At 42.7% G+C, this 26,255-nt stretch overlaps 1 protein-coding gene across 1 annotated transcript in view; it reads right to left on the bottom strand.

The window, feature by feature from the left end:
- CDHR5 (cadherin related family member 5) overlaps positions 1–26,255 on the bottom strand; it is a 128,924-nt gene that overhangs the window by 59,271 nt on the left and 43,398 nt on the right. The window contains exons 6-12 of the mRNA XM_088471037.1: positions 25,511–25,621; positions 21,613–21,783; positions 19,810–19,900; positions 15,160–15,254; positions 11,659–11,865; positions 8,252–8,368; positions 7,932–7,998 (exon numbers count right to left, since the gene is read on the bottom strand). Coding sequence (XP_088327163.1) covers positions 7,932–7,998; positions 8,252–8,368; positions 11,659–11,865; positions 15,160–15,254; positions 19,810–19,900; positions 21,613–21,783; positions 25,511–25,621 — 859 coding nt within the window. The remainder of the gene's footprint in view (positions 1–7,931; positions 7,999–8,251; positions 8,369–11,658; positions 11,866–15,159; positions 15,255–19,809; positions 19,901–21,612; positions 21,784–25,510; positions 25,622–26,255) is intronic.

Genomic DNA, 26,255 nt, shown 5'->3' with positions numbered 1-26,255 from the left:
TGTGTCATAAGTAAAGGGCCGGCTGGCTTGACCGTTAAAGGGTGCTGTAACCCCCAAAGTACACTCCAAACAAAATAAAAAAATATTTTCTGTGTTTGTGAATTGTGTGTACTGTGGCTGCAAGTGCATCAAAGAAGGAGCAGCGCCAAGCGTGAGCCTGTGTCCCATAAGTAAAAGGCCAGCTGGCTTGTCCGTTAAAGGGTGCTGTAACCCCCAAAGGGCACTCCAAACAAAATAAAAAAATATATTTTTTTGTGTTTGTGAATTGTGTGTGCAGTAGCCGCACATGCATCAACAAAGTAGTGCCAAGCGTGCGCCTGTGTCCCATAAATTAAGGGCCAGCTTGATTGACCGCTAAAGGGTGCTATAACCCCCAAAGGGCACTCCAAACAAAATTAAAAAAAAAATTCTGTGTTTGTGAATTGTGTGCACTGTGGCTGCACGTGCATCAACAAAGAAGCAGCGCCAAGCGTGCGCCTGTGTCCCATAAGTAAAGGGCCGGCTGGCTCATTTCTTAAAGGGTGGTGTAACCCACAAAGTGCACTAGTCTCCAACAAAAATAAAAAATTATTTTCTGTGTTTGTGTGCGCCTTAGCCGCACGTATATATCAGTATAACATAAATGGAGGACCAAAACTTTCTCCGATAAAAATAAAATAGGGAAAGATCAAGAACCACTTCCTCCTAGTGCTGAAGCTGCTGCCACTAGTCATGACATAGACGATAACATGCCATCAACGTCGTCTGCCAAGGCCGATGCCCAATGTCATAGTAGAGGGCACATACAATCCCAAATGACAAAGTTCAGGAAAATGACCTTGAAAAAAACATTTAAATCATCTGAAGAGAAACGTAAACTTGACATTATGCCATTTACGACACGGAGTGGCAAGGAACGGCTAAGGTCTTTCCCTATGTTCATGACTAGTGGTTCAGCTTCATATGACGATGGAAGCCCTCCTCCCGCTAAAAAAATCAAACGAGTTAAGCTGGCAAAAGCACAGCGAAGAACTGTGCGTTCTAAGAAGATATCACAAATCCCCAAGGAGAGTCCAAGTGTGGTGGCGGTTGCGATGCCTGAACTTCCCAGCACTGGACGGGAAGAGGTGGCTCTTTCCACCATTTGCACACCCCCTGCAAGTGCTGAAAGGAGCACCCACAGTCCACTTGCTGATATGCAAATTGAAGATGTCACTGTTGAACAGGATGAGGATACTGGTGTAGCTGGCACTGAGGAGGAAGTTGGCGAGGAGGATTCTGATGGTGATGTGGTTTGTTTAAATCAGGCTCCGGGGGAGACAGTTGCTGTCCGTGGGATGAAAAAGCCCATCACGGTCATGCCTGGGCAGAAGACCAAACATTCCACCTCTTTGGTCTGGCAATATTTCTATCCGAATCCGGACAACAACTGTCTTGCCATATGTACCATATGTAAAGGTGAAATAAGTAGGGGTAGGGACGTTAACCACCTAGGAACATCCTCCCTTATACGGCACCTGCAGCGCGTTCATAAAAAGTTACTGTCAAGTTCAGAAACTTTGGCTAAGACCGTAAGCAGTCCAGGGACACCTAAATACCTTTTTCCTGTTTTATCCAAGGAATCGGTGGATGAGGAGGATGAGCCTAGTTTTTCAAACTGCCATCCTGTCTGCCACTGCAGTGCCACTCCTAGATGGGCCACGTGTTTGTGCCGCCCACTCGTGTCGCTTAGCATAGTCATCCAGCTACCTCGGTGCAATCTTTTGGCCATAAAAACAATATTGTGAGGTGTGAGGTGTTCAGAATAGACTGGAAATGAGTGGAAATGAAGGTTATTGAGGTTAATAATTGCATAGGAGCAGAAAAACCCACAAATTCTGTGATTTAAGCTGTTTTTATGCTTTTTTTAAAAAAAAATACAGATCCAAAACACAAAACCCAGAACCCAAAACACGGAATGGTGGTTTGGGCAAAACCAATCCAGATCCAAAACACGAAGAGAGATCCAGATCCAAAACCAAAACACGAAAAGTGGCCGGTGCACACCCCTAATATATATATTTTGTCCTTTTTGTCTGAGGCTTGAGAAAGAGGGTTATACCTCGAAACGTCGCTTTAGATGCTGTTGTAAAATACACTATTTTTTGCTTACTAATCTCTGAGTGCCGTCCCGTTTCTGGTGGAGTCATACATATATATATATATATATATATATATATGTCTGTGTGTGTGTATATATATATATATATATATATATATATATATATGTGTGTGTGTAATCCACATGGCGGCACTCCGGAATAAACAAATCACACGCGGCTGATTAGGCGCATATGTGTATATATATGTATGTGTATATATATATGGTACAGCTGTCAATGGCCATCACTCCAGTATAATATAAAAATTGCTATTTTTATGGTATACTGTGTTTTAAAAAAATATATTTTTTTCAAATAAAATAGTGATGGATAAGTTTAAAATTATATTCTTGACCTAATTCAATCATAAAAGAAACCGACAATTTTGGAGCGGTTTTTGGAAAAAGAATTTGTCAGTTAAGTGGTTAAAAACAATATATCAGTCCATGAACGTATCACACATGTAAATAAAAGTTATTAGCAGTTGTACATCCAATTAGATGTGTCAGTAAACAAGATGAATAATGAAGTACTGTACAGTCGGATTGTCTTGGCTTGTGGTATATTGAAAGAGTCTTTAATAGCAGACTAAAGCCAGGGTCTTATATGAAGGATGTAGACAGCATCACAGTACAACAGTCTTTATCACACAGTTTAGCAGCACTCAGTCGTAATTGACACTCCCGATGGATTTAATGGGCTGACCGCCATTATATGTTTTCTGATACCTGTTGTCCATGTAAAGCAGTGGATTCACTAATTAACCCCCCCCACACACACACACACACACTCGCTGGGCCTGATTCAGAGCTGCTCGTAAGCGGCCGCTCGTTCGTTCCGAGCGATGTTCGCACATCTGCACATGCGTATGGGTTTTAGTACGCATGCGCAAAAATAGCGAATGCCTGCTAATTTGAGTGACAGATTGAGGCGTTTGTGGGTGGTAACAGGGGAAGGTGCTTGAAAACGGGGAGTGGAGATCCGAACGCAGGCGTGCCAAACGGTCAAAACGGGCGTTTTAAGGGTGTGCATAATTAACAAAGCAGCGTCATCGACCACATCACTTGGTTGTCTTTTAGCCTGAACTGCTCGCATGATTGCGGAAAATGCTACCACAAGAATAGCTACCTCGGTGCAATCTTTTGGCCATAAAAACAATATTGTGAGGTGTGAGGTGTTCAGAATAGACTGGAAATGAGTGGAAATGAAGGTTATTGAGGTTAATAATTGCATAGGAGCAGAAAAACCCACAAATTCTGTGATTTAAGCTGTTTTTATGCTTTTTTTCAAAAAAATACAGATCCAAAACACAAAACCCAGAACCCAAAACACGGAAGGGTGGTTTGGGCAAAACCAATCCAGATCCAAAACACGAAGAAAGATCCAGATCCAAAACCAAAACACGAAAAGTGGCCGGTGCACACCCCTAATATATATATATATATATATATATATATAAAAATGTGTATCTGTCTATATATATATATATATATATATATATATATTTATATATATATATACTGTATATATATGTCTGTGTGCATATATATATATATATGTGTAATTTCTCTATACACAGGCTTTGTAATGACCTGTGTTGTGTACACGTGTTGCTATGGTGATGGGTCACTGTTCCGATACACGACCCCCACCTGATGACGCGCCTCTGGAGCCTGGGTGCAGGTGATGACGTCGTGGATGCTGGATGGTGGAAGCGTGTAGGTGCTGCACGGGTGAGTTAGTATATATATGTTTGCTTTTGTTCATTGTTGTGATGATGTCTTGATAAAAGAGGTTAAAGTCCTCTGAAACGTTGGCATACACGCTGAGTGTTGTGGATTTATTTCTTTATTTTTTGGAGTGCCTTTCAAAACTTTGTAAGCGATATCTATACAGACCCAGGGCTGTTGGAAAGTGCACCCAGCATCTATTGTGCTAATAGGAGTGCCGGGCAAAAGACTATATATATATATATATATATATAAATATATATATATATATATATATATATATATATATATGTATCTATATATATATATATATAAAATGTGTATCTATATATATATATATATATGTCCCCACTATGCCGGCACTCTGTCACATAGACATTGATAGCCCTCCGGTGCCTGTCCAAAATATCTCATATGACTCCACAGGAAACGGGACGGCACTCAGAGATTAGTAAGCAAAAAAATCGTGTATTTTACAACAGCATCTAAAGCGACGTTTCGAGGTATAACCCTCTTTCTCAAGCCTCAGGTTGTTTGTCCTTTTTGTCTGAGGCTTGAGAAAGAGGGTTATACCTCGAAACGTCGCTTTAGATGCTGTTGTAAAATACACTATTTTTTGCTTACTAATCTCTGAGTGCCGTCCCGTTTCTGGTGGAGTCATACATATATATATATATATATATATATATATATATATATGTCTGTGTGTGTATATATATATATATATATATATATATATGTGTGTGTGTAATCCACATGGCGGCACTCCGGAATAAACAAATCACACGCGGCTGATTAGGCGCATATGTGTATATATATGTATGTGTATATATATATGGTACAGCTGTCAATGGCCATCACTCCAGTATAATATAAAAATTGCTATTTTTATGGTATACTGTGTTTTAAAAAAATATTTTTTTTTCAAATAAAATAGTGATGGATAAGTTTAAAATTATATTCTTGACCTAATTCAATCATAAAAGAAACCGACAATTTTGGAGCGGTTTTTGGAAAAAGAATTTGTCAGTTAAGTGGTTAAAAACAATATATCAGTCCATGAACGTATCACACATGTAAATAAAAGTTATTAGCAGTTGTACATCCAATTAGATGTGTCAGTAAACAAGATGAATAATGAAGTACTGTACAGTCGGATTGTCTTGGCTTGTGGTATATTGAAAGAGTCTTTAATAGCAGACTAAAGCCAGGGTCTTATATGAAGGATGTAGACAGTGTCACAGTACAACAGTCTTTATCACACAGTTTAGCAACACTCAGTCGTATTTGACACTCCCGATGGATTTAATGGGCTGACCGCCATTATATGTTTTTTGATACCTGTTGTCCATGTAAAGCAGTGGATTCACTAATTAACCCCCCCACACACACACACACACTCGCTGGGCCTGATTCAGAGCTGCTCGTAAGCGGCCGCTCGTTCGTTCCGAGCGATGTTCGCACATCTGCACATGCGTATGGGTTTTAGTACGCATGCGCAAAAATAGCGAATGCCTGCTAATTTGAGTGACAGATTGAGGCGTTTGTGGGTGGTAACAGGGGAAGGTGCTTGAAAACGGGGAGTGGAGATCCGAACGCAGGCGTGCCAAACGGTCAAAACGGGCGTTTTAAGGGTGTGCATAATTAACAAAGCAGCGTCATCGACCACATCACTTGGTTGTCTTTTAGCCTGAACTGCTAGCATGATTGCGGAAAATGCTACCACAAGAATAGCGAGCAGTTCATACGCCTTTCGATGTACTCGATTAATCTAATAAATAGCGGAGATGACGTATGATGCGAGCGGCCAGGGGGCGTTTTTTTCAAAATAGCAACAGCATGTTTTGTTCGCTCGTTCAGACATAGAGGCGTCAACAGACCGCAAAGAGCGAGCACTTAATTTAAATATCCAGCCCCTTTTTCAGAACGACCGTCCGCAAATAGCGTTCGGCTCTGAATCAGGCCCTCTGTACGGTGACGAGTCAAGCTGGTACTGGAACCTGAGCCACAATTACTTACTACAGCCGGCAGGTCCTGCAGCCTTGAGACCACCCACGGAGGCTTGGGATCTCAGACGGCTAATATTACTGACAGATGCAGACTTAGCACACTAAGGTCGGGACTCAGTGCAGCTGTATACAGGAGCTCCCATACCACATTAACTGAGCGCCCAACGGAACACTTGGACACCGGAGACTTTTACCTAAAGGGGATAAAGAAGCAGGTAATATTACCTCTAATTGTAAATTTAAAGAAGACCCTGGCTTTAGTCTGCTACTAAAGACTCTTTCAATATACCACAATGCCATGTACAAATGCTTAAAACTTTTATTTACATGTGTGATACTTTCATGGACTGATATATTGTTTTTAATGAGATGCTGAGACATCTATTTTTTATTGTCATTTGTATACAAAATTGAATATATGACATCAATGCATGTTGACTAGTAACATTGTAACTTTCATGTTGGTACTGAATTTGAGAGTATTTGATTACTATGCAATAAAAAAGGTTTTTAACAGATTAATTATTAGTCACTGCCTATTTTGCATACTAGTACGTTTTTTTTTCTCTATATTGATTTCTATGATATGTTTCCTTATTGTAGTGAACATACCTACTACTGTCTGTCAACAAAAGCTTATTTCAGGTCTATGCTAACACATGAATTGTAACTCAACTTCACATACAATTATGATCAAGCTGACATACTATGATTTTAAGACTAAACTTCAAATTAATTTCAAATATTGTATAAATAAGAGGTGTCTTAAGCTAGGTACAAACTACACAATATGTGACCCAGCCGACTGTGCGATGCAATGTACATACTGCTCAATCTGGTGTATGATTGTGCAATGTGCTGCTGCAGGGGCAAGTACTGCACTCTGAATGGCTCTCTAAGACAGTGAGAGCCAATCAGAGCTAACAATGTGCCCTGTTGCTTAGTAGAAGCCTAGAGAGGAGAGAGAGTCAGGAACTGAGCAGGGTCATATCTGAGGCAGATAGAGAGTGAGAGACAGCCTCAAACAAGCCCATCAAGATGCCCTGATGCAGATACAGTAGCCAGGAAGGAGCCAGAGGAGGTTTAGCTATCAGGAATTAAAAAGACAAAAAAACATCGGAACACTATCTAATGATTTCTATTCGATGGTGGCAAACATTGGACTGCCACCATCAAATGTTAAAAACACTACAATCGGAACAAACACATTGATGGTTTGTAACCATTGGATTTTGATGTCCATCCCTATGTGAAACCTGCAGACGGACTCCGGCCACCACTCCTCCACCATGAAGTGCTACTTCTCCAGCATGATGTTCCCGCTAAGCCACATGCCCTCAGTGAACAGGAGAAATACAAATCTCTCATCTATGATCCTCCTGCCCTTCCAAGCACATCCCAGTGGTTGGGCCCAGCCAGCTGGAGGGCAGCAGCAGTGGGAGGTTCTGGTGACACTGGTAGCAGGGGGCAGGATTGAGAAGCAGGGGGTTGCGGTCAAATACAGGGGACTGTAGTGACATGGCATAGGTTGTCATGAGATGCAGGGTGCTCTGGCGAGTGTTCCCGGGGGATGTTACTAGTTTTATATACAGTATATAGAGATATTATCCCCTAATACAGGGATGGGGAACCTCAGGCCCGGGGGCTGTATAAGTCCCTCAGAATCATTTGGTCTGGCCCTCTGAGCTTTTTTTTGCTATCCTCTACGGGCTAGCAGGGTGCCTAGACTGGCAACCTGCAGCCAGAATCTATGCAGCAGTTCCGTCTGGAGCATCCTTAGGATGCTTCATATGTTCACACCGCTCCCCTTACAGCTCTCCGGAGCATTGCTGTAATCACCAGCTATTGTGGCCCCGCCCTGTGTGACATCACATGGAAGGTGCATGGTCTGCACTGGGCCCGCGAATAATGTTATATATATCAAAATGGCCCTTGGCAGATAAAAGGCTCCTCACCCCTGCCCTAATAGGAAGCAGTGTGACGTAACATATTAATTATACTTTACCACTCATCTGCAGTCCCCCCTTCTTGTTTTTTCTTGAGTTAACATAACGTCAGTGGTAAACACTTACCTGCTGTAATCTCCACTGTGACAATGGTTGCGGCAGCTTCAGCGGTTCCACTGTCAGTTGCTGTCACCTATTTGAAAAAAGGAAATAGAGAAATATAATACAGGCCAGGGTCAGTTAAACAAAAAAAATCATGTGCTTCTGTTTAATATTACTTAGATGCTCATGATGAATTCAGAGCATGAATACATAACCATCAGTTTGTGATCAGCATTATGTTTTCGCTGATGATAACTATTTTTTTCCTATTATGTTCTTAGGCAGACTATTGACTTCAACCACTTGGGGCAGATATACCAACATTATAAAGGAACAGAACTCACCAGTAATACAATGGTGTCTGAGGAGCTGAATATGGTGTTAGTCAAAATATATCCATCACGCAGAATACTGAAGTCAGTGCTGTTTTCTATCTTATATATGATAGCTGGATTCACCCTCTGCAAATGAGAAATAATGGGATCAGACATTATATTAAACTTTTAAATAAATAAATAGATTTGCCAGCTATATGAATATTCTTATGTAATCATTTTAATACAATAATGTCTCTCATTTAGTGTTTTTGACTATCCTGCAGTGACCCCGCACTGTGGGCCTGATTCAGCAAGGAACACAAAGGAGAGAACCCACACACTTGGCCGATGTTGTCGCACTGGCCATGTGTATGCATCGCAGTGCACGTGTGCGAACTACCAACTGTGATGGGAACTGCGTGAGCAGAGGCTACGCAGACCCAAGGTAGAGTGTTTCATAGGAAGTGCCGTTTGTGGGTGGTGACGGGAGGTGGTCGGGCGAGCGCAGGCGTGCCAGTGCATTGCAACACCGTTGCAGAGGCATGCATAAATTAGCCACTGAGATGACGGACGCAGCCTGGCATCCCCCTGCGTGCAGGATGTCTCTCAACTCTTGCGGCAGGATCAGATCTACCTTTAGACTGCGTGCTGCTCCGATGTTACTCGATGTTCTCTCAGCCTTGCGCATCTGTACGGACATTAGGGAAGGGTAAATGGGGCGGCATTATGTATTGCTGGGCATCTGCCTCTTGTGCTGCAATCGCCCTTGCTTATGCATTCATTAGCATATTCTCGCAGTGGACGAGTGCATGCGTGCGTGCGCACACTTGCGTTCCTTGCTGAATCAGGCCCTGTGTACTGACTGCTAGTACAATGGCTGCATCGCACGCAGTGAGTACACAAGCTGTGTATGCCATCGTAGTGGCTAATTTATGCACGCCCATGCAATGCGTTCAAACGCTGACCTGTCCCTCCATCTGCGATGGCTTTGTATCTGTGTGTGATCACAGTACGATTACAATGCTAACTCACGCACACACACTGTAGTGATAATGCATGTGCAGTACGTAACAATCGGCCGTCTGCGTACACTATCACAATAGCGATTCATACTGCATCAGGCCCTATATATTCTGTCACTGTAGTAGAGCATCTACTAATGTATTTGGAAATTAGATTGTATGGATCAGCTTCATTGTAATTTTGTATATTTTGAAGTGACTGTCTTCTTTTTGGCACTACACCCCACCTATCTACTGTTCCAACACAAAGTATATTAAATGTCACATTAAAATGATAAATTGTTAGTGTAGGTTCACAACTAAAAGAGGACACTTTGTCATGGTAGTCAGGCATTCAATATGTGATCAAAATGTGCACTAAGAACCTCATGTTTATATACATACTGACATCGATTAATGAAACTAGATGTACTTTTTCTGCACATGCTAACGATTGATTGAAAGATTGCTGTACTGGTAGCCACTGATTATTCTACATATTTTAAAAGACATTCTCTATGATATATTAAAAGATATTCACACACTCTCTATTCATGTTTTGGTTTGAAAAGAGTACATTTTATCAATGGGCCTGATTCAGAGCCACTCTTAAACGGCCGCTCGTTCGCTCCGAGCGATGTTTGCCCAACTGCGCATGCATACGGATCGTAATACGCATGCGTGAACCAGTCAGTGCGGCCGAAAATCATTTGTTCGCTAAATAGCGAATGCCTGCTATTTTGAGTGACAGAATGAGGCGTATGTGGGTGGTAACAGGGGAAGGTGCTTGAAAACGGGGAGTGGAGATCCGAAAGCAGGCGTGCTTAAAGGTCAAAACGGGCGTTTTATGGGTGTGCATAATTAATACAGCAGCATCATTGAGCACGTCACTGGGTTATTTTATAGCCAGAACTGCTCGCAAAATTGTGGTAGCAAAAACCAACCACAAGAATAGCGAGCAGTTCATACCCTGGTCGATGTACTCGATTAATCTAATAAATAGCGGACATGACGTAGGATGCGAGCGGCCAGAGGGCGTATTTTTTCAAAAAACGACCGCAAGTTTTGTTCGCTCGTTCAGACATAGGGCGTGAACAGACCGCAAAGAGCGAACGGTTCATTTGAATAGCCACCCCTATTTTCTGAACGAGCGAGCGCAAATCAGGCCCTATGTGTGCACTGAAGCCAAGAGAGACAGCTACAGTATAAGCTACATTTGTGATTACATTGTGTTTGCTTCCTTGCTACATTACTACAAGGGAAGGGGTTTTATCCTGTATAGAGCCGAAGAAAAATCAAGTGACTGTCAATAACCAATTCATTCATGAAAAATTATACTGAAATAGAATAAGATGGAAGTGTTGGTGGTGGTTCCCTGGGTTAGTTAGTATAAAATTATACCCAGGGAATTTTGCAAAAGAGCCAAAAAAAAAATCAAAGCAAAACCCTTTTGGGGGCACTATTAATAATCTAAATTTAAAACATTTGTTAAAATCTAACTTTTATTTATTATCAATAAAAAATAACAAGCAAAATACTAAAGATAACAAAGAGTCAACGAGAGTGACTCTTAACAGTAATAGTATGCAAGTACATTACTACCGAGCAAGTTTCACTTACACTTCAGCTGATTCAATTCAATTCTGATTTAATTTACATATGATCTCCCAACCACTTATACTTATACATATTCATAGCGCCTCTTATGATTTTTTCCACTTAAATATTTATGTCTACAAGCATTTCATGTTTACACCAAAAACCAGATTGCAATACGCTCTCTGTAAGAAGCCCCTTTTGTGAACACCTTGGGGTACTAAAGTGAGAGTTTAAAGAACTGAGTTTTACAAGAGATGTTGCCCATAGCAACCAATCAGATTCTAGCTATTATCTTCTAGAAGGTGCTAGTTAAATGATAAGTAGAATCTGATTGGTTGCTATGGGCAACATCTCTTCTAAAACTCACTTCTAAAAACTCTCACCTTAGTAAATTTACCCCCTTGACTATTAATTGACTGGTATGGTATATTTACTAAAGTGCAGGTTTTTAGAAGTGGAGTTGTTGCCCATAACAACCAATCAGATTCTAGTTATCATTTATATAGCACTTTCTAGAAGATAATAGCTAGAATCTGATTGGTTTCTATGGGCAACAACCCCACTTCTAATGACCCACACTTTAGCAAATATACCCCTAATAGTCTGGAATAAAATCAAGATTGTATGCTTATAATATAGCAATATCATGCAAATTCACCCCATATGCATCTGATATATTTTATTATTGATATTTATATTTCATTGCTTTATATTGTATGACAATATTGTATTTTTATTGAAATTAGCTTTTTTTATATTTAGATGATAATAAATCATTTTTGTTGCATTATTTTCTTTTTACCTTCCCAGGGACCCAAAGTCTGAGATACCTACATCTGGGAAATCATCATCTGCAGCAAACACTTCAAGAGGTCTATTCTGGTCACTGGAATCTCTGACAAAGCTTTTGGTTTCAGAACCTGTGGCAACATTGCCATAGTAAATGGGACTTTCAAAAGCTGGTGGGAAATTGCTCTTCTCTTTCACTTCAATCTGCACTGTGGTTAGGGAATATCTCAAGGCATCGTCAAATTGGTAAGCCTGGAGACGAAGACAAAAACAGTGTCTTACCAAGAAGAAACATTTCTTACTGATCGTATACATTCAGGGATCATACACAAGTTTCATTGTCCACCTACCTTTGGTCCACATAGTTTGTCTGTGTATAAGGAACGAAATATAAAAAGGTCTCACACTGCATGAAAATATATGTCATTCCCCTGACTCATATACCTAGATCTGGCCACACTATTTGGTCATCCAATTCAATCAGATACACTGAAATTAGCCTGACGTTTCTATGTATCTTCCCATCAGTCACCAACTATTGACTTTTCTAAGATAAATAAATAAAAAATTTTATATATATATATATATATATATATATATTTTTTTTTTATTATTTTTTTTTTCCAAGATGGAAATTAGGCAAAATAGAATGAAAAAAATAATAATTAGGTACTTGGGTACTTTACGGACTCATTGCAGAGAGAACCCAAGTGTCCTACGCTCATTATTATTATTATCAATCATGGTAATGTCTAAATCCCCTTCACGGACAGGACCCTGACTTCGTCAGCCAGTGTCCAGCATCATTCCCAGTGTGCAGCGTCATTCCCTACCATCCAAGTGTAAATAGACAGGGAATATAACCCTGTGGTGAGCGGAGCGAGCCACCGAGCCCAAAGTATGGTGAGCGCAGCGAGCCCGCAAGGGGACAACTTTCTTCTTTAGGTGGGGACAACTTTCGGTACGTGTGTACGTAAACTACACAAGTACCATTTAAAACATTCATTGGGTTCTCTCTGCAATGAGGCCCTGATTCAGAGCCGGACGCTCTGACCAGAGCGCTCGCTCTGAATCAGGGCCGGCCTACCTAAAATTGGAGCGGCCTCCTGGCCGCTCGCATAGCTGTGGGTGACAACCCACAGCTTATGCGAGCAGCCAAAAGATGGTCGCGATGGTCAAGACCATCGCGACCATCGGGCTTGCGACGAGACCCTTGTGGTAGGGTCTCGTCTGCCGCAAGCCGGGAGTGCTTTTGGCTCTATCAGAGCCAAAAATACTCCCACTGACATCACTAGTGATATCAGTGGGGTCGGACCCAAACGGTAGGCGTTCCCATGGGAACGCCTCCGTCTGGGCAGCCACGCCCCCGGCATGCCCACCAAAAGGGGCGTGCTGTCAATCACCATCGACAGCACGCCCCCTTTGGTGCGAGACCCCGAGCGACGGCTTCCCCGTCTCCCGCATGCGCACGACGGAGGCGCCTCCGTCATGCGCATGTGCATTTGGGTAACATCGACCCGCTTGCGAGCGTACAGCGCTCGCGAGCGGTTCTGAATGAGACCCTGAGTCCGTAAAGTACACAAGTACCAATAATTATATTTATTAAAAATGATGCAGGACATAAAGCCTTAATACAGTATTGATTCAAAAAAGTATCTTTAGAGCCCGCACAGGAAAAAACAGACAAAGACCAGTAGTAAGAACATCCCTGGTGTATACGATACACTAGAATGGGATGAGGTAATATATTCCTGGCCAAACCAACTTATACACCAATCATAATATCCAAAATTGGAGATAGATTAAATTTTTGAGTTGGCGGTGCTACCCTGAGTCAGACTAATACAAGATATATGAAAGCATGTAGAAAAAAGAAGACTCTTGGTTGGGGGCACTCGAAATACTGTATCAATAGTGAAAACTAGTGATACTAAAACTTAACTTTTAATATTCAGGATTTTAAAACAATAGATACTCAACAATACATTACATACAACATACAACACAAAAATCTTCCACTAAACCACTCAGGCAAGTGGGACAAATGGTGCACGTGACACCAATAAATGATGTGAAAAAATAAGCTAATTAAGCTAAGTTCAGGCGAATATTATTCTTGTTAGAATGAATCAACAAGCTGTGATTATCAAATATTATTTTTGAATTCTCCTAAAATTGCATATGACTAATCAGTTGCTCACACAAATGGGCATGCAAAAATCACCATAACAGTCGTTTAGCACAACAGTACACCGTAGTGTCAATTTGGCGTATATGTTAAGCCAGTATGTCAAATGATAGCTAAAAGTTATACCAAGATATGTTTGAAAGATTGGCTGCATGAAATTTAAACAATTTGCATATACATGACATATGTCAGTTTATATTATTAGAGCTTATTATACAATTTCGTTGGTTTTTATACTGTTAGGGTTTCTGTAGCAGGTTTCTAAATGAATATCAATCTGATACTATCTATTTAGCAAAAGTCATAGTATTTTACAGTACACACGTGGTGCTTTTCAGGATGCTATACACAGAATGCTTACTGTGTATAAATGACTGGCTATAGATTAGCCTAGGACATAATATTTAGTATAATTATAACAGACATTTAGTCACTGTGTCACCTAGATCAGGGAATGAAATACATATAGTTATCATAAGGCAAACCATTGCACAGGGGTATATGAATTCCTGTAGGCAGTACCAAAAGGGGCCCAGACAAATGTCTCCCCCGTTTCTGCTGTCACTGTGTCATGTAAAAACAGAGGACACGGGATGAGAGAACGGGGTTGGCAGCTGGTAGGAAGAAAGAGAAAGGACACCTCTGCTGTCAGTGTGCACCAGTTGTGACTCTCCTGATATCAGAAGACATTGCAGGACAGGTACAAGAGGCAGACTGATGAGAGAGTGCAGAAAATACTCTCTATCTGTGCAATTGTCCCTTAGCAATTTCATACATAGAGGAATCTACATGTAAATTATTACTGTTTGAAGTATAAGACATACATAATAATATCTATGATTCTTGTTTAAGATTGCAAGTTCCTGAGCCACTATGTAGTCAATATTGGGTCATAGAGGAGCAAAGGTGAATATGAAGCACCCTGATCCGGTTAGCCGGAAAAGTAAATAAGTAATAAGTAAAACACTTCCCTGCAGTGATTATGCAGAGTGGTATCTGATTAGTCAAGAGTAAATAAAGAGTAAATATATACTGGGGGGAATGTATCTCCCAGCAACGTTCGCTAGTTATTCCTCCAGAGCAGGTGCACGGCATAGAAAAATTGACTCGTGCATCGTGATAGGGAGTTTTCACTATTGATACAGTATTTCGAGTGCCCCCAACCAAGAGTCTTCTTTTTTCTACATACTTTCATATACAGTATTGATTCAACAGATTGGATGTGTGAATATCTTTTCCTCTCAGTTTGCCATGATAATGTCCTGCTCATTGCTTGGTTTAACATTCTTTCTGCCTCTTTATCATCCCTCTCTGGTGATCTATAGCTTATCACTTCCAGCCTATTCACCAATACCTACCATAACTTGTAGAAATATTGTTCCTAGTGTATCTATTGCCTTGTTCATTGTTATGTTTCCATTATTTTGCACAGCAAACACATTCTGAGCATTTCCTTCAGGACAAGTAAGAAATACAGAGGTTTTTAGAATGTATTCAACTAGATTGTAGTAGAACCACTTGGTAAATAATCAGTATACATTACAACTAATATACAAAAAAACTAAATAATACATACATTTCACTCAAAAAAGCATAATAAACATAATATTCAGGGAAACAATTTCAGTCATGTAAGACACTTTTCACATCAATATGTTTTTATTCATATTGATCAATTTGTCTTGGATCCATTAGTTCTGCCTGGGATTCATTTCTCCGTTTCTACCTTGGTTTTGCTTCTTTTTACTCCTCTGCAGGATCACAGATAGAAGAGTGTAGAAAGTACCCCGTCTCGGAACTGGCTGGGAGCCATGCCGCCAATAGGGATTGCCAAACCCCAGTCAGCGTTTATCACCTAAATGTATACTTTTTATGGACATATCTCCTAACCACTAAATAAAAAATAATCTGATATTTAATCAAGTGAAGCATAATTGCCTATTCTGCTAAAACTGCAGCCTTAAAAACAATATGGGGATTATATTTCACCCACAAAACAACATAAAAACAAGCAAGTAATTGAAGGCGCTATCAGTTTTACATATTTAATAACATGTGTCACATATACTTAAAAGAAATACACAATGAAATGCAACAAAATTATTATGAATACACAATCACTAGACTGCTTTTCTAATGGCATATATCTAGACTCAGTATAAAACAAATTAAATCCAAGAAAGATATAGGAGGTCCTCATAGTACAACTTGATGAGTTTAAATGAATTGGTAACACCACAGCTGAAACAGCAACTCTGTGGTTAATTTGTATCCAGCAGAAAAAAAGTCTAATTTCTGTTGATAATTGTAACCTTTCATCATAACAAACGAGTGTTTTAAATTAGAATATGTACATCTGATGACCATCTTCTAAGGGGTGGGGGAGCAGTGCCCTCGCAGAGAGCGCATGGCCCTGTGGGTAGCCCCGTTGCTGCACCGTGGCACCTGCAAGTGTCTTGCAGGGTACCTGGACTGGCACCGTACAGCCCTGCAGCCACTAGCGCTACTGCATAGAGCCCTGTTACAGCACTGTACAGTGTGTATCCAGCTTACAGTATGTGACAATGATATGTTGCTAAGATAATATAATGCATTAGATCATTATGTTTATACTTGACCGAATAATACCCCTTTTACACCGGAGCTAAAACCCGGGTTTTTGAAGGATTAACACAGGCAGCTCCCTGGTGTAAAAGGGGAGAGGGTTGGATCGCCGGGTCGCGTGACCCAGCAATCCAACCCAGGTAACCAGCAGGGTTTAACACGGGCGTAGCCCATGAAACCCTGCTGTGAGAACAGCGCACTCCGGGTCACATTGACCTGGAGTGCGCTGCTAGCCGGCCAATTGGTCCGGCTTCAGTGACACTTGGAGATGACGTCATCTCCAAACGACCACTTTCTCTCCGGAAAAGCCGGGTCTATGCAGACCCGACTCCGGTGTGAGCGGCGTCGACTCGGGAATATCCCGAGTCGGTGCCGGCAAAATTCCGGGTCTGATCCGGATAGGAACTTTGGGTCTGATTCAGAGCCAGATGCTATTAGTCGCTTGCTCATTCAGAAAAATGAACCGTTCACTCTTTGCGATCTGTTGCCGCCTCTATGTCTGAACGAGCGAACAAAACATGCGGTCGTTTATTTGAAAAATACGCCCCCTGGCCGCTCGCATCATACGTCATATCCGCTATTTATTAGATTAATCGAGTACATCGAACAGCGTATGAACTGCTCGCTATTCTTGTGGCTGGTTTTTCCTACCGCTATATTGCGAGCAGTTCTGACTATAAAACAACCAAGTGACGTGGTCGATGACGCTGCTGTATTAATTATGCACACCCATAAAACGCCCGTTTTGACCTTTAAGCACGCCTGCGTTCTGAATTCCACTCCCCGTTTTCAAGCACCTTCCCCTGTTACCACCCACATACGCCTCATCCTGTCACTCAAAATAGCAGGCATTCGCTATATAGCGAACAAACGATTTTCGGCCGCACTGACTGGTTCGCGCATTCGTATTACAAACCGTACGCATGCGCAGATGTGCGAACATCCCTCGGAACGAGCGTACGGCCGCTTACGAGCGGCTCTGAATGAGACCCTTTGTTCCAACTCCGGGTCAGACCCAGAATTTAGGTGGAAAAGTCATCTTGTCCTTCACCTGCCAGAAGCAGGATTCTGTGATAGGAGACTTAGGGGCAAATTTACTAAAGTGAGAGTTTTTAGAAGTGAGTTTTAAAAGTGATGTTGCCCATAGCAACCAATCAGATTCTAGCTATTATATTCTAATAGGTGCTAGTTAAATGTAAAGTAGAATCTGATTGGTTGCTATGGGCAACATCACTTCTAAAACTCACTTCTAAAAACTCTCACTTTAGTAAATTTACCCCTTAAGGTGCATACACGGGACGATTTGCTCCATGAATGAAATTGTCCCGTGTGCCCCCGGCAGGGGTGTGCGCAGACACACTGAACGAAATCAAGAACGATATCATCAGGTTGGACTGGAGGTTTGGGCGATAAACAATAACTACCAACTACAAACAGGAGCGCGTATTGGTTGTTTTGGGGCTGAAAATGAACGATTTTTTGGATGACTGAACGATAATGATATCGTTATTGTTCCGTCGTCCAAAAACTCGCTGCAGGTCTATGCAGCTTAAGCCGTAGATTTGCAGACTTGCTCTGCACAAATTCACTCTCTTGGCAATGCATCCCGCCACCCATTGCAAGCATAACGGCGTTTGCTAATGCCATATGCTTGAAGAAAATCACAAAAGACAGCCTTCCCTGTAATAGTTCTTTGAGATAGCAGGACGTCCGGGTTTAGGACCCGGGAGATCTTCTGTTCATGTGTCGAGTGATGCTCTCGCTTTGGGGGGTGCTGGGATCACTCTCAGGGGGAAATAAGACAGAAGTCCATAGGCTTCCATTGGGTAACTCCATCTAAAGATGACATTGCCTGCATCAAAGCTCCATAGTATAACAGCATTTTCGGAGGTTTGAACGCAAAATATGCTTTGCTGCATCCTGTCTTCTGTATGGCTACGTGATTATATCATAGCACCAGAAATTACTGTGGTCTCAGCTTTGTTACCAGCATCACATCACAATAGATCACAGTGGGCTCCATTTATAGACGAGTTTCAGCTGTTAAAACTCGTTGCACATGATAAACAACACTCTGTCCTATTTATTAATGCACGTGTAGTGTTTGGGCATAATAGCGCTATTTGTTAGCGTTTTTCATTAAATCAAATGGCAACCTTTAATAACGAACGGTAATGATGACTAACCGTTCGTTTTCCTTAAATGATCTCTCCAGGTGCTGGCTTCTATTAAACAGAGCTCACAAGCGCTGTGGTCCGTCCCATCCAAACAGTGGACCTCATTCAGAGTCTCTCGCTAGTGCTGTGCGCTCGCAAGCGGCCCGATGGTTTGCGTACGTGCATGCGCATGCTTGGTTCTGCACGTGCGCCAACTACTCTGTGCAATCGCAGACCGCTTGCTCGCCCCACAAAGACAGCCCAGTGAAATGAGTGACAGGAGAGGCCGTTTGTGGATGGTTACAGGGGCAGGACTCTAATAACGGTGGAGTGGAGGTGCGAACGCAGGCGTGCCTGAGTGTTTCAACGCCGTTTTAGAGACATGCATTATTAACACGCAATGTCATAGTACACGTCACATGCCTGTTTTTTACACTGAAGTCCTCGCAGTGCTTGCGGTAGGGTAAGGCAACCACAAGCGCTGCGATCGCTTCCGATTGTCCTCGATGTACCAAAGTTTTAATACACTTCCTGGAGATGATGTGTGCTGGTGGGCGGCTCTGCCTGTGCGATTGGGTGCACGCTGGCCGCTCGCTAAGACATGGTGGGCGTGCTTATGCCTTGGCGAGAGATCGCTTCCCGTGGCATCACTTTGACAAATTTGCATACGCTGGGGGCGAGCGATAGCATCTAGCGAGAGACTCTGAATGAGGTCCTGTGTACAGCACCCGTCTCATCTCTTTCCACTCCCCCTCCCCCCCCCTCATGGAGTGTACAGCACCCGGCATCTGACCCCTCTCTCTACCTGCTCCCCCTCCCTGTGGAGTGTACAGCACCCAGCACCTGATCCCTTTCTCTCTCCACCCCATAGAGTGCACATCAGCCGACGCCCTCCCCCTTCCACCCTCCCGCAGCAGCACTCGGCTTCCTCCATCCCTGCGAGGCAGCGGCAGCAGCCTGCCTCCCAAGCCCACAGTGAGTAGGGGGTGAGACAGGCTCCCAGCACTCAGACCCATCTCCATGTGTGCCTCCCCAACCATTGAACTCACCACCGTCACTGCCGTTAATAGAGACCTGTGTGCAACTTAGAATCAGCCCCAAAGTGGGCAATCCCCTATAAGCTTTTGAGCAAAGGAATCATTCTGGAGGCTTGTATGAGGGTGAAAAGTATTTTATATTTAATTAGTGGCTTACATGATTGCAAAGGAATAGCTCTAGACAAGCAATAATGAGATAGTTAATACTTACCATTAATAATGGAGTAGTTAATAGGAATATTAATGCCATAATCGCCATCCACAGCATATAAAGGCGAAGGCATTAAATGTAAAGGTTCTGTCTAAAATAAACACAACATAAATTGTGAGCATTCATAACATTTAAGTAGGCAGCATTAAATAGTCAACAACATAGCAGGGCTCACTGCCACTCTGTGCCGGCCCTGCCCATGAACCAGTGAGGCGGGGCTGGCATCAGTAGAAAGTGGAGAACTGCCCTGACATTATGCGTGGCTCTGCAAACTGCAGGGTGCATGTCCAGAGCGTCATTTGGATGCTCTGTGCAGCACTGAAGCAGCACTGATGGCCGTAGGGTGCCGTTCCAGAAGTAGCGATGGTGCCATCCCCAGGGCCCTGTACCCTGGGCAACTGCACCATTCACACACCCTTCTCTATGGCCCTGCAAATACACATAGAGAATTGGGTCTATCCTGTGTTATTTTTATATGTTGATGATAGTTATATGTAGTGGGCTGGTGGGAACTTCTGATAAGAAAAGTTGCCATATCATAAAAAAACCATAATAAATAAACCTGAAACAAAGTAGACTATGAATTGCTTTTTGTAAACTATAGGAGATTTGTCAGTCCTGCATGGCCTTTGTGTACATTACTCCTACATAGAGATTATCTCCCTATGTGGCCAATTTATATCATTTATACAGTACTGTACATCTCAACTGTGCAATATAAAACTACATAATCCCAGGGCACCATAACTCATATTGTATTAGGGCTCTCTACGCAGCAAGCTGGATTAAGACCCTTGGAGCCCTCTGGTCCAACTCTACAAAATTTGATAATGTAACATTCATTTTAGGTACAGTGCATTTTACATTAAATGATGATTGGTGTCAGGGCCATCTCCAGTAGGAGCCGTGCCCTGTGTAGAACAGAACTGAGGAGCCCGTTAAGCCTGCACATGGCGAAGCCGAGCGCGACTGAAAAGGGTGTGTCACCTAATTAACATAAGCCACACCCACTAAATGATGTTATTTGGGGGCGTGTCCATATGGCAGGCCTCCCGTTTAACGTCAGCCTGGGAGCAAGCCCAGCACTCAGTCAGTATTCAGCTTCTCCGGGGTCCGGCACCGTCGCACAGCTGCGGCGGTGGGGATGCCCAACCCCCAGACCAACCGCGGTACACTTCGGCTCACGGGTGGAACAGCGGGACAGTGCTCGGAAACTGGGACTGTCCCGCTGAAATCAGGATGGTTTGGAGGGGTGCGCCCTATATGGGCTGGCGCTCCTGTTCGACCACACTGGTTGAACGTGCCTCGAGCCAACCCTACATGGCGTTGTCTATTTTTGTCCAAAGTATACAATGTTTTATGAGAATTGGTAGCACAGTTAAAAAACAAAATAGATGAAATATATATGCATAAAAAAAAATATTTTAAAACCTTTTCACCTGTTATTGCTATCCACATGTGACAATAAACGAACAGGTATTGCGGTGACATATATAACGCCATAATAATTTTTAAATAGGCAGGAAGGGAATCAACAAAGTTTATAATATGAGTGAAAACAAAGTACATGCCAGCAGCAGTTGCAGATGGGCCTCCTGTGACCTACAGGGCCCTAGGCAGCCACCTACAGTACATTGCCTTGCGGCAAATCCATCTCTGTCTATGCACCAACATAAAATATTGCCGTCCATCATGTCTGCTCTATTCCCATGATTAATTACTAGCAAGTTTAATGATGACCTAATGTTCTTTTGCCTGTTTGCACCTCTGGTAAAGTCATCTCTTAGTTTTATGGGCACTCACTGCTTGTTGAGATTGGTTCACACTGCTACTATAGCCAGTGCTTATGCAGATTTTTGGATGATGTTGTATGCAGGGTTGGAAGAAGGGCAGTTTGTCATCTGCATCATTGATCACAACGGTTATGGCGGCTGTAGCTGTGTGACTGGGAGAATCTCCAGGATTCACTGTATCCTAAAACACAACATGCAACACTTAGTAAATACAGACATCCAATCAAAAGAGATCAACTATGTTAATATTTGCAATTGGTATGGTAAGAACATTTTCATGAGGGGTATTAAAAGACACTGGAGCTAATTCAGACCCGCTTGCTAGATGCGTTCGCCGCTCAGCTACTAATATATGCATAGGCTGCGATCGCACGGTAAGACATTAGTGCACCAACTCTGTCTTAGCGTGCAACGGCAGTGCGATCGCAAGCCAGTCTAATTACGCCCCTTCCCTTCGCAGCACACGTCATCTCCAGAAAGTGTATGTTAAAACAGTAATATCGAGTGCCATAGGAGCCGCTCGCATCACTTGTGGTTGACCCTACCCCGCCGCAAGCATTGCTATTGCTGCAGTGTGAAATACAACCAGGTGACATGTACTATGACACTCCATAATAATCCTAATTATGCACGCCCAAGAAACGCCATTAGTACACACAGGCTCGCCTGCATTCGCACATCCACTCCCCCGTTTTCATGGGCCATCTCCTACTAACAACCCAAAAATGGCTTGTCCTGTCACTCATGCTAGCGAGCCATCTATGGTTGGCGTGTTATCGCTTCCCAATCGCAGAGACTGGTTTACGCATGTGTGCTGTGATGTGTACGCATGCGTAGATAGCAAAAATCGGCCAGCTGCAAGCAAACGCAGCCTTGCGAGCGTGTCTGAATCGAGCCCACTGGACCTTATTTATTAACAAAGGCAATGTAGGGGGGGGATATTTATAAAACCATCTAAATAGCACAAATGGAGGTGTTGCCCGTAAGAGCCAATCAAATTCTACCTATCAATCTAATATCGTCACTTGTCCATTTTAGATGAGTTGATAGATTTCCCCTTAAATGTCAGTCACTATAGCCAAACAATGGGCCTGATTTAGAGTTGTATGCTATGCACACAGCAGCTGCGACGTTGGATGCAGCTGCTGTGTACAAATATGCTAATGATGAAGGAGGCGTCTTGTGCTAATAGACGCCTCCTGAAAGCGTGTGTGATACAGCTGACCTCAGCACTCTCACATAACGGGGGGACACACAAATTCAGGAACGCTGCCCGGTGCCAAACCCTTCCTGTCCCCAAATGGTCACAGCCTGTCAATCAGGCTGCGGCTTCGCCAATTCTGCGACCAGAGCCACAGCTGCATCGCAGTACACGTGCAGTGCAGCTCCGACGCATGCGCCGTGCTCCCACCATCAGACTTGTACACAAACCATCAGGTTTGAGTACAAGTCAGAATTTGGCCCAATATTCGCTCACACTTTGTTCAAATTGCTATGAGAATGTTCCTGTGAAAGGAAATGGATCACAAGGAGCTAAAGAAATTGTAGGAATCTGAAGTTGCTTGATATGGATACCATTGAATGAGACCTGGGGGTTTATTTACTAAGTTTCGGGTTCTTAAACCTGGCGCTTCCCATTGTGTTTATGGACAAAATTTAAAAGGGCAAAGCAAGGCTAGTAAATGCATTGCCCTTTTAATTTCAAGCATAAACACTATTGGAGGCATCGGGCTTTAGAATTTTCTATGTGCTGCTGGTCCCGCCCCCCCCCTCCCAAACATGTGACATTATGACATCACAATGAGCAGACGGGTCCCCCTGCACTAGAATATTATGTTAGTGTCTGCTCTGTTCTTCTGAGAATGTGTTGTAAGGGGTCAGCAAATGCACTGTGAATGTGTTGGTCCCGACACATGCTGAAAGTAGGAGAGTCTATGGAGGCAGAGCCAGCTCCAGGGTTCTGAGCACCCTGTGCCGGCTCTTTAGAGAGTGCCCTAACCTCACGAATTTGGGGGTGTGGCCTAACAGGCCATGCCCCCTGTGTGGCCTAACAGGCCATGCCCCCTGTGTGGCGTTATTTGGAGGCGTGCCCACATGGCACGCCTCCAAATAACATCAGGCTGGGGGTAAAGCCCAGCACTCCGTCACTGGCTCAGTTTCCCCCAGCCCTCTCCCGTCAGTGAATGGTTGCCGTGCTCATGCGCGCGGCATCCATTCACTCTCCGGGGGTCCGGCACCGCTGCACAACTGCGGCGGTGGGGGTCCCCAGCCTCCCGATTTGACCACCCGCGGGCCACTTTGGCCCCCGGGTGGAACAGTGGGAAAATACTGAAATCGGGATGCTGGGGAGGGGTGCCACCCTCTACGGGTGGTGCCCCTGTGCGACCGCACTGGTCGAACAACCCTAGAGCTGGCCCTGTATGGAGGGGATGAAGAATTAGTCATCCTGTCCCCTAATGAGACCATATATATAATAAATGTAGCCACTTATTTCCCAGTACAGATATGTCCTTTATACTGTGGCTCAAGTTGCATCAAATAGCCCCTCATTGCACCAGGTTCCATGTGACTAGGCCTAATATAGAGTTGTTGTCAGGATCCGGCCTGGGATCGGCCTTTACTCACCACTGGACTGGTGTCTTTAGGCTCTGAGGCGGTCAGACATCAGTGGCAGTGGTGGGTTATGGCTGAGGATTCTCCCCAGAGTCCGGTAGGACTTTCATGCGTGCGTCCTGACTCCTGTGTTAGCAGGCATGGGCGCAGCGATGTTGGTTCATCTCACCTGATTAGTCTCCTCCAATGGCAGTCCGGCAATCTCCCAGCTGATCCTATGAGCCAATGACCAGCTGCCTAAGGGTATTTAGGACTGACTCCTGCAACAGGAAGTTGATGTTCAACTTCGCTGTAAGAATGCACGTACAGTAGTCTTTCCCTGGGACAACCATCTCACGCTCCTGAGGCCGTATTGCTTCCCTCAGTGTTTCTGGTTCTCTGTGTGTCTTCAAGCATTACTCTGTGTATTCAGTTCCTGTGTTACGTACTAGTTCCTGGCTTCCTGTGTATCTCCAGTTGCAAGTACAATGACTTTGCTTTGAACACCCATATTTTTAAAGTCATTACATTAGGGGACCCATCCAGTATTTTACATTGTGTCTTTTATGCCATCACTTATTAAGCTATAGCACTCTTATGTTAACTATACCCAACTAATATTTGAGAAAGTCCATTTGGAGACAGGAGCGGAAATGTAAATATATCCAACATACCAAAGCCATATATTTTCAGAACTTTCACCTCTCCCTCAACCCCCTTGCATACATTTTACAGGAAGTAAATATTGGAAGAGAGCGGTGCTCAGGGGAAGGGACACAAGAGTCAAGTAAGGTCAAGTGGCATGGGGGTTTACCATTGTAATGTCAGGACAAAACCCCCAAAAAAACCTAAAATATGTAAAAATTATTTTGCAGTGCCGCATTCTACAGATTGCTAGGGGTATATTTACTAAAGGTCAATTTTAATCGATTTAAAATCAATCAAAATTGATCAATATCAATGTTTTGTTTCTGGGGCTAAATCGCACATTTACTAATACTTAAAAAACAAATTCAAAAGTTGACTGTTAGTAAATGTGTGATTTAGCCCCAGAAACACAACATCGATTTTAATTGATTTTGTTCTATATTAAATCAATTAAAATCGACCTTTAGTAAATATACCCCTTAGTGTCTGTGACACTATTTTCTACCCTCATTGTAATGAGACATGTGATGTAGACAGGTAATACAAGGTGATAAAAGCAATTGCAGTACCCATAACAACCAAGTTACACTTCTAGATACCCCCCCCCCCCTTTCATGTCTGACATTTGGAAATGGCTTGGTAGAAAGTATCCCTTTAACAAAACTTACCCGCACTGTAAGGTTCATGTTTATGATAGGGTATGAATCATAATCTAGAGCCTTGTTCACCAATATAACTGGATTAGTAATAGAGGATAGTCGAAAGTACGCAACAGCATTCTTAAAAAAAAAAGAAAAAGAAAATTTATTATACTGGTATTTTTATCATAATGTAACACTATCCATATACTGTAAAGTGTTGTATATTGCATGTAATTGATTAAAAATATATAAAAAAAAAATGTTCCCTTTTAACTCCTGTTTTGACAAATGCGCATATATAAGGGTAAATTTACTAAGATTCGGGTTTGGTTGAGTTTTTTACTCTTTTTAAACTCACTTTGCTTCACCATAACTCGGGTGAATTTTGCCTTATCAAATACGCAAATTTACTAAGAAGTGAGTTTAGCTGAAAGTGAGTTTTTCAGTTGTGAAGCAGATCGAGTTTTTTCTTCCAAATTGCGAGTTTAGAGGAGATTTTAAAGGTGAGTTTAAGGAGAGTTTAGGTGAGATTACTCACCCGAGATTGCAGTGTTTTCTCTCTTCCAAGCAGCCTGCACATATCAGTGATATATGTGTAAGCTGCTTGTGTGTTAAGACCTGTAAAAAACGGGTTAAATAATTAAAAAAAAAAAATAACATATGGTCCCCCTCCTGAAGCTTAACCAACCCCGGACTTGCCAGCCTGTCCTGGTACCTAAAATTATGGGGAACAAAACAAGTAGAGTTCCATCGTAAATTAGATACCAGCACC

The sequence above is a fragment of the Taudactylus pleione genome, unplaced genomic scaffold, assembly GCF_031769625.1.
Source record: "Taudactylus pleione unplaced genomic scaffold, aTauple2 ptg000109l, whole genome shotgun sequence".
NCBI classification, from domain to species: domain Eukaryota; kingdom Metazoa; phylum Chordata; class Amphibia; order Anura; family Myobatrachidae; genus Taudactylus; species Taudactylus pleione.
Note: the sequence above shows the minus strand (reverse complement) of the source record. Positions and strands in the feature narration are given on the sequence as shown.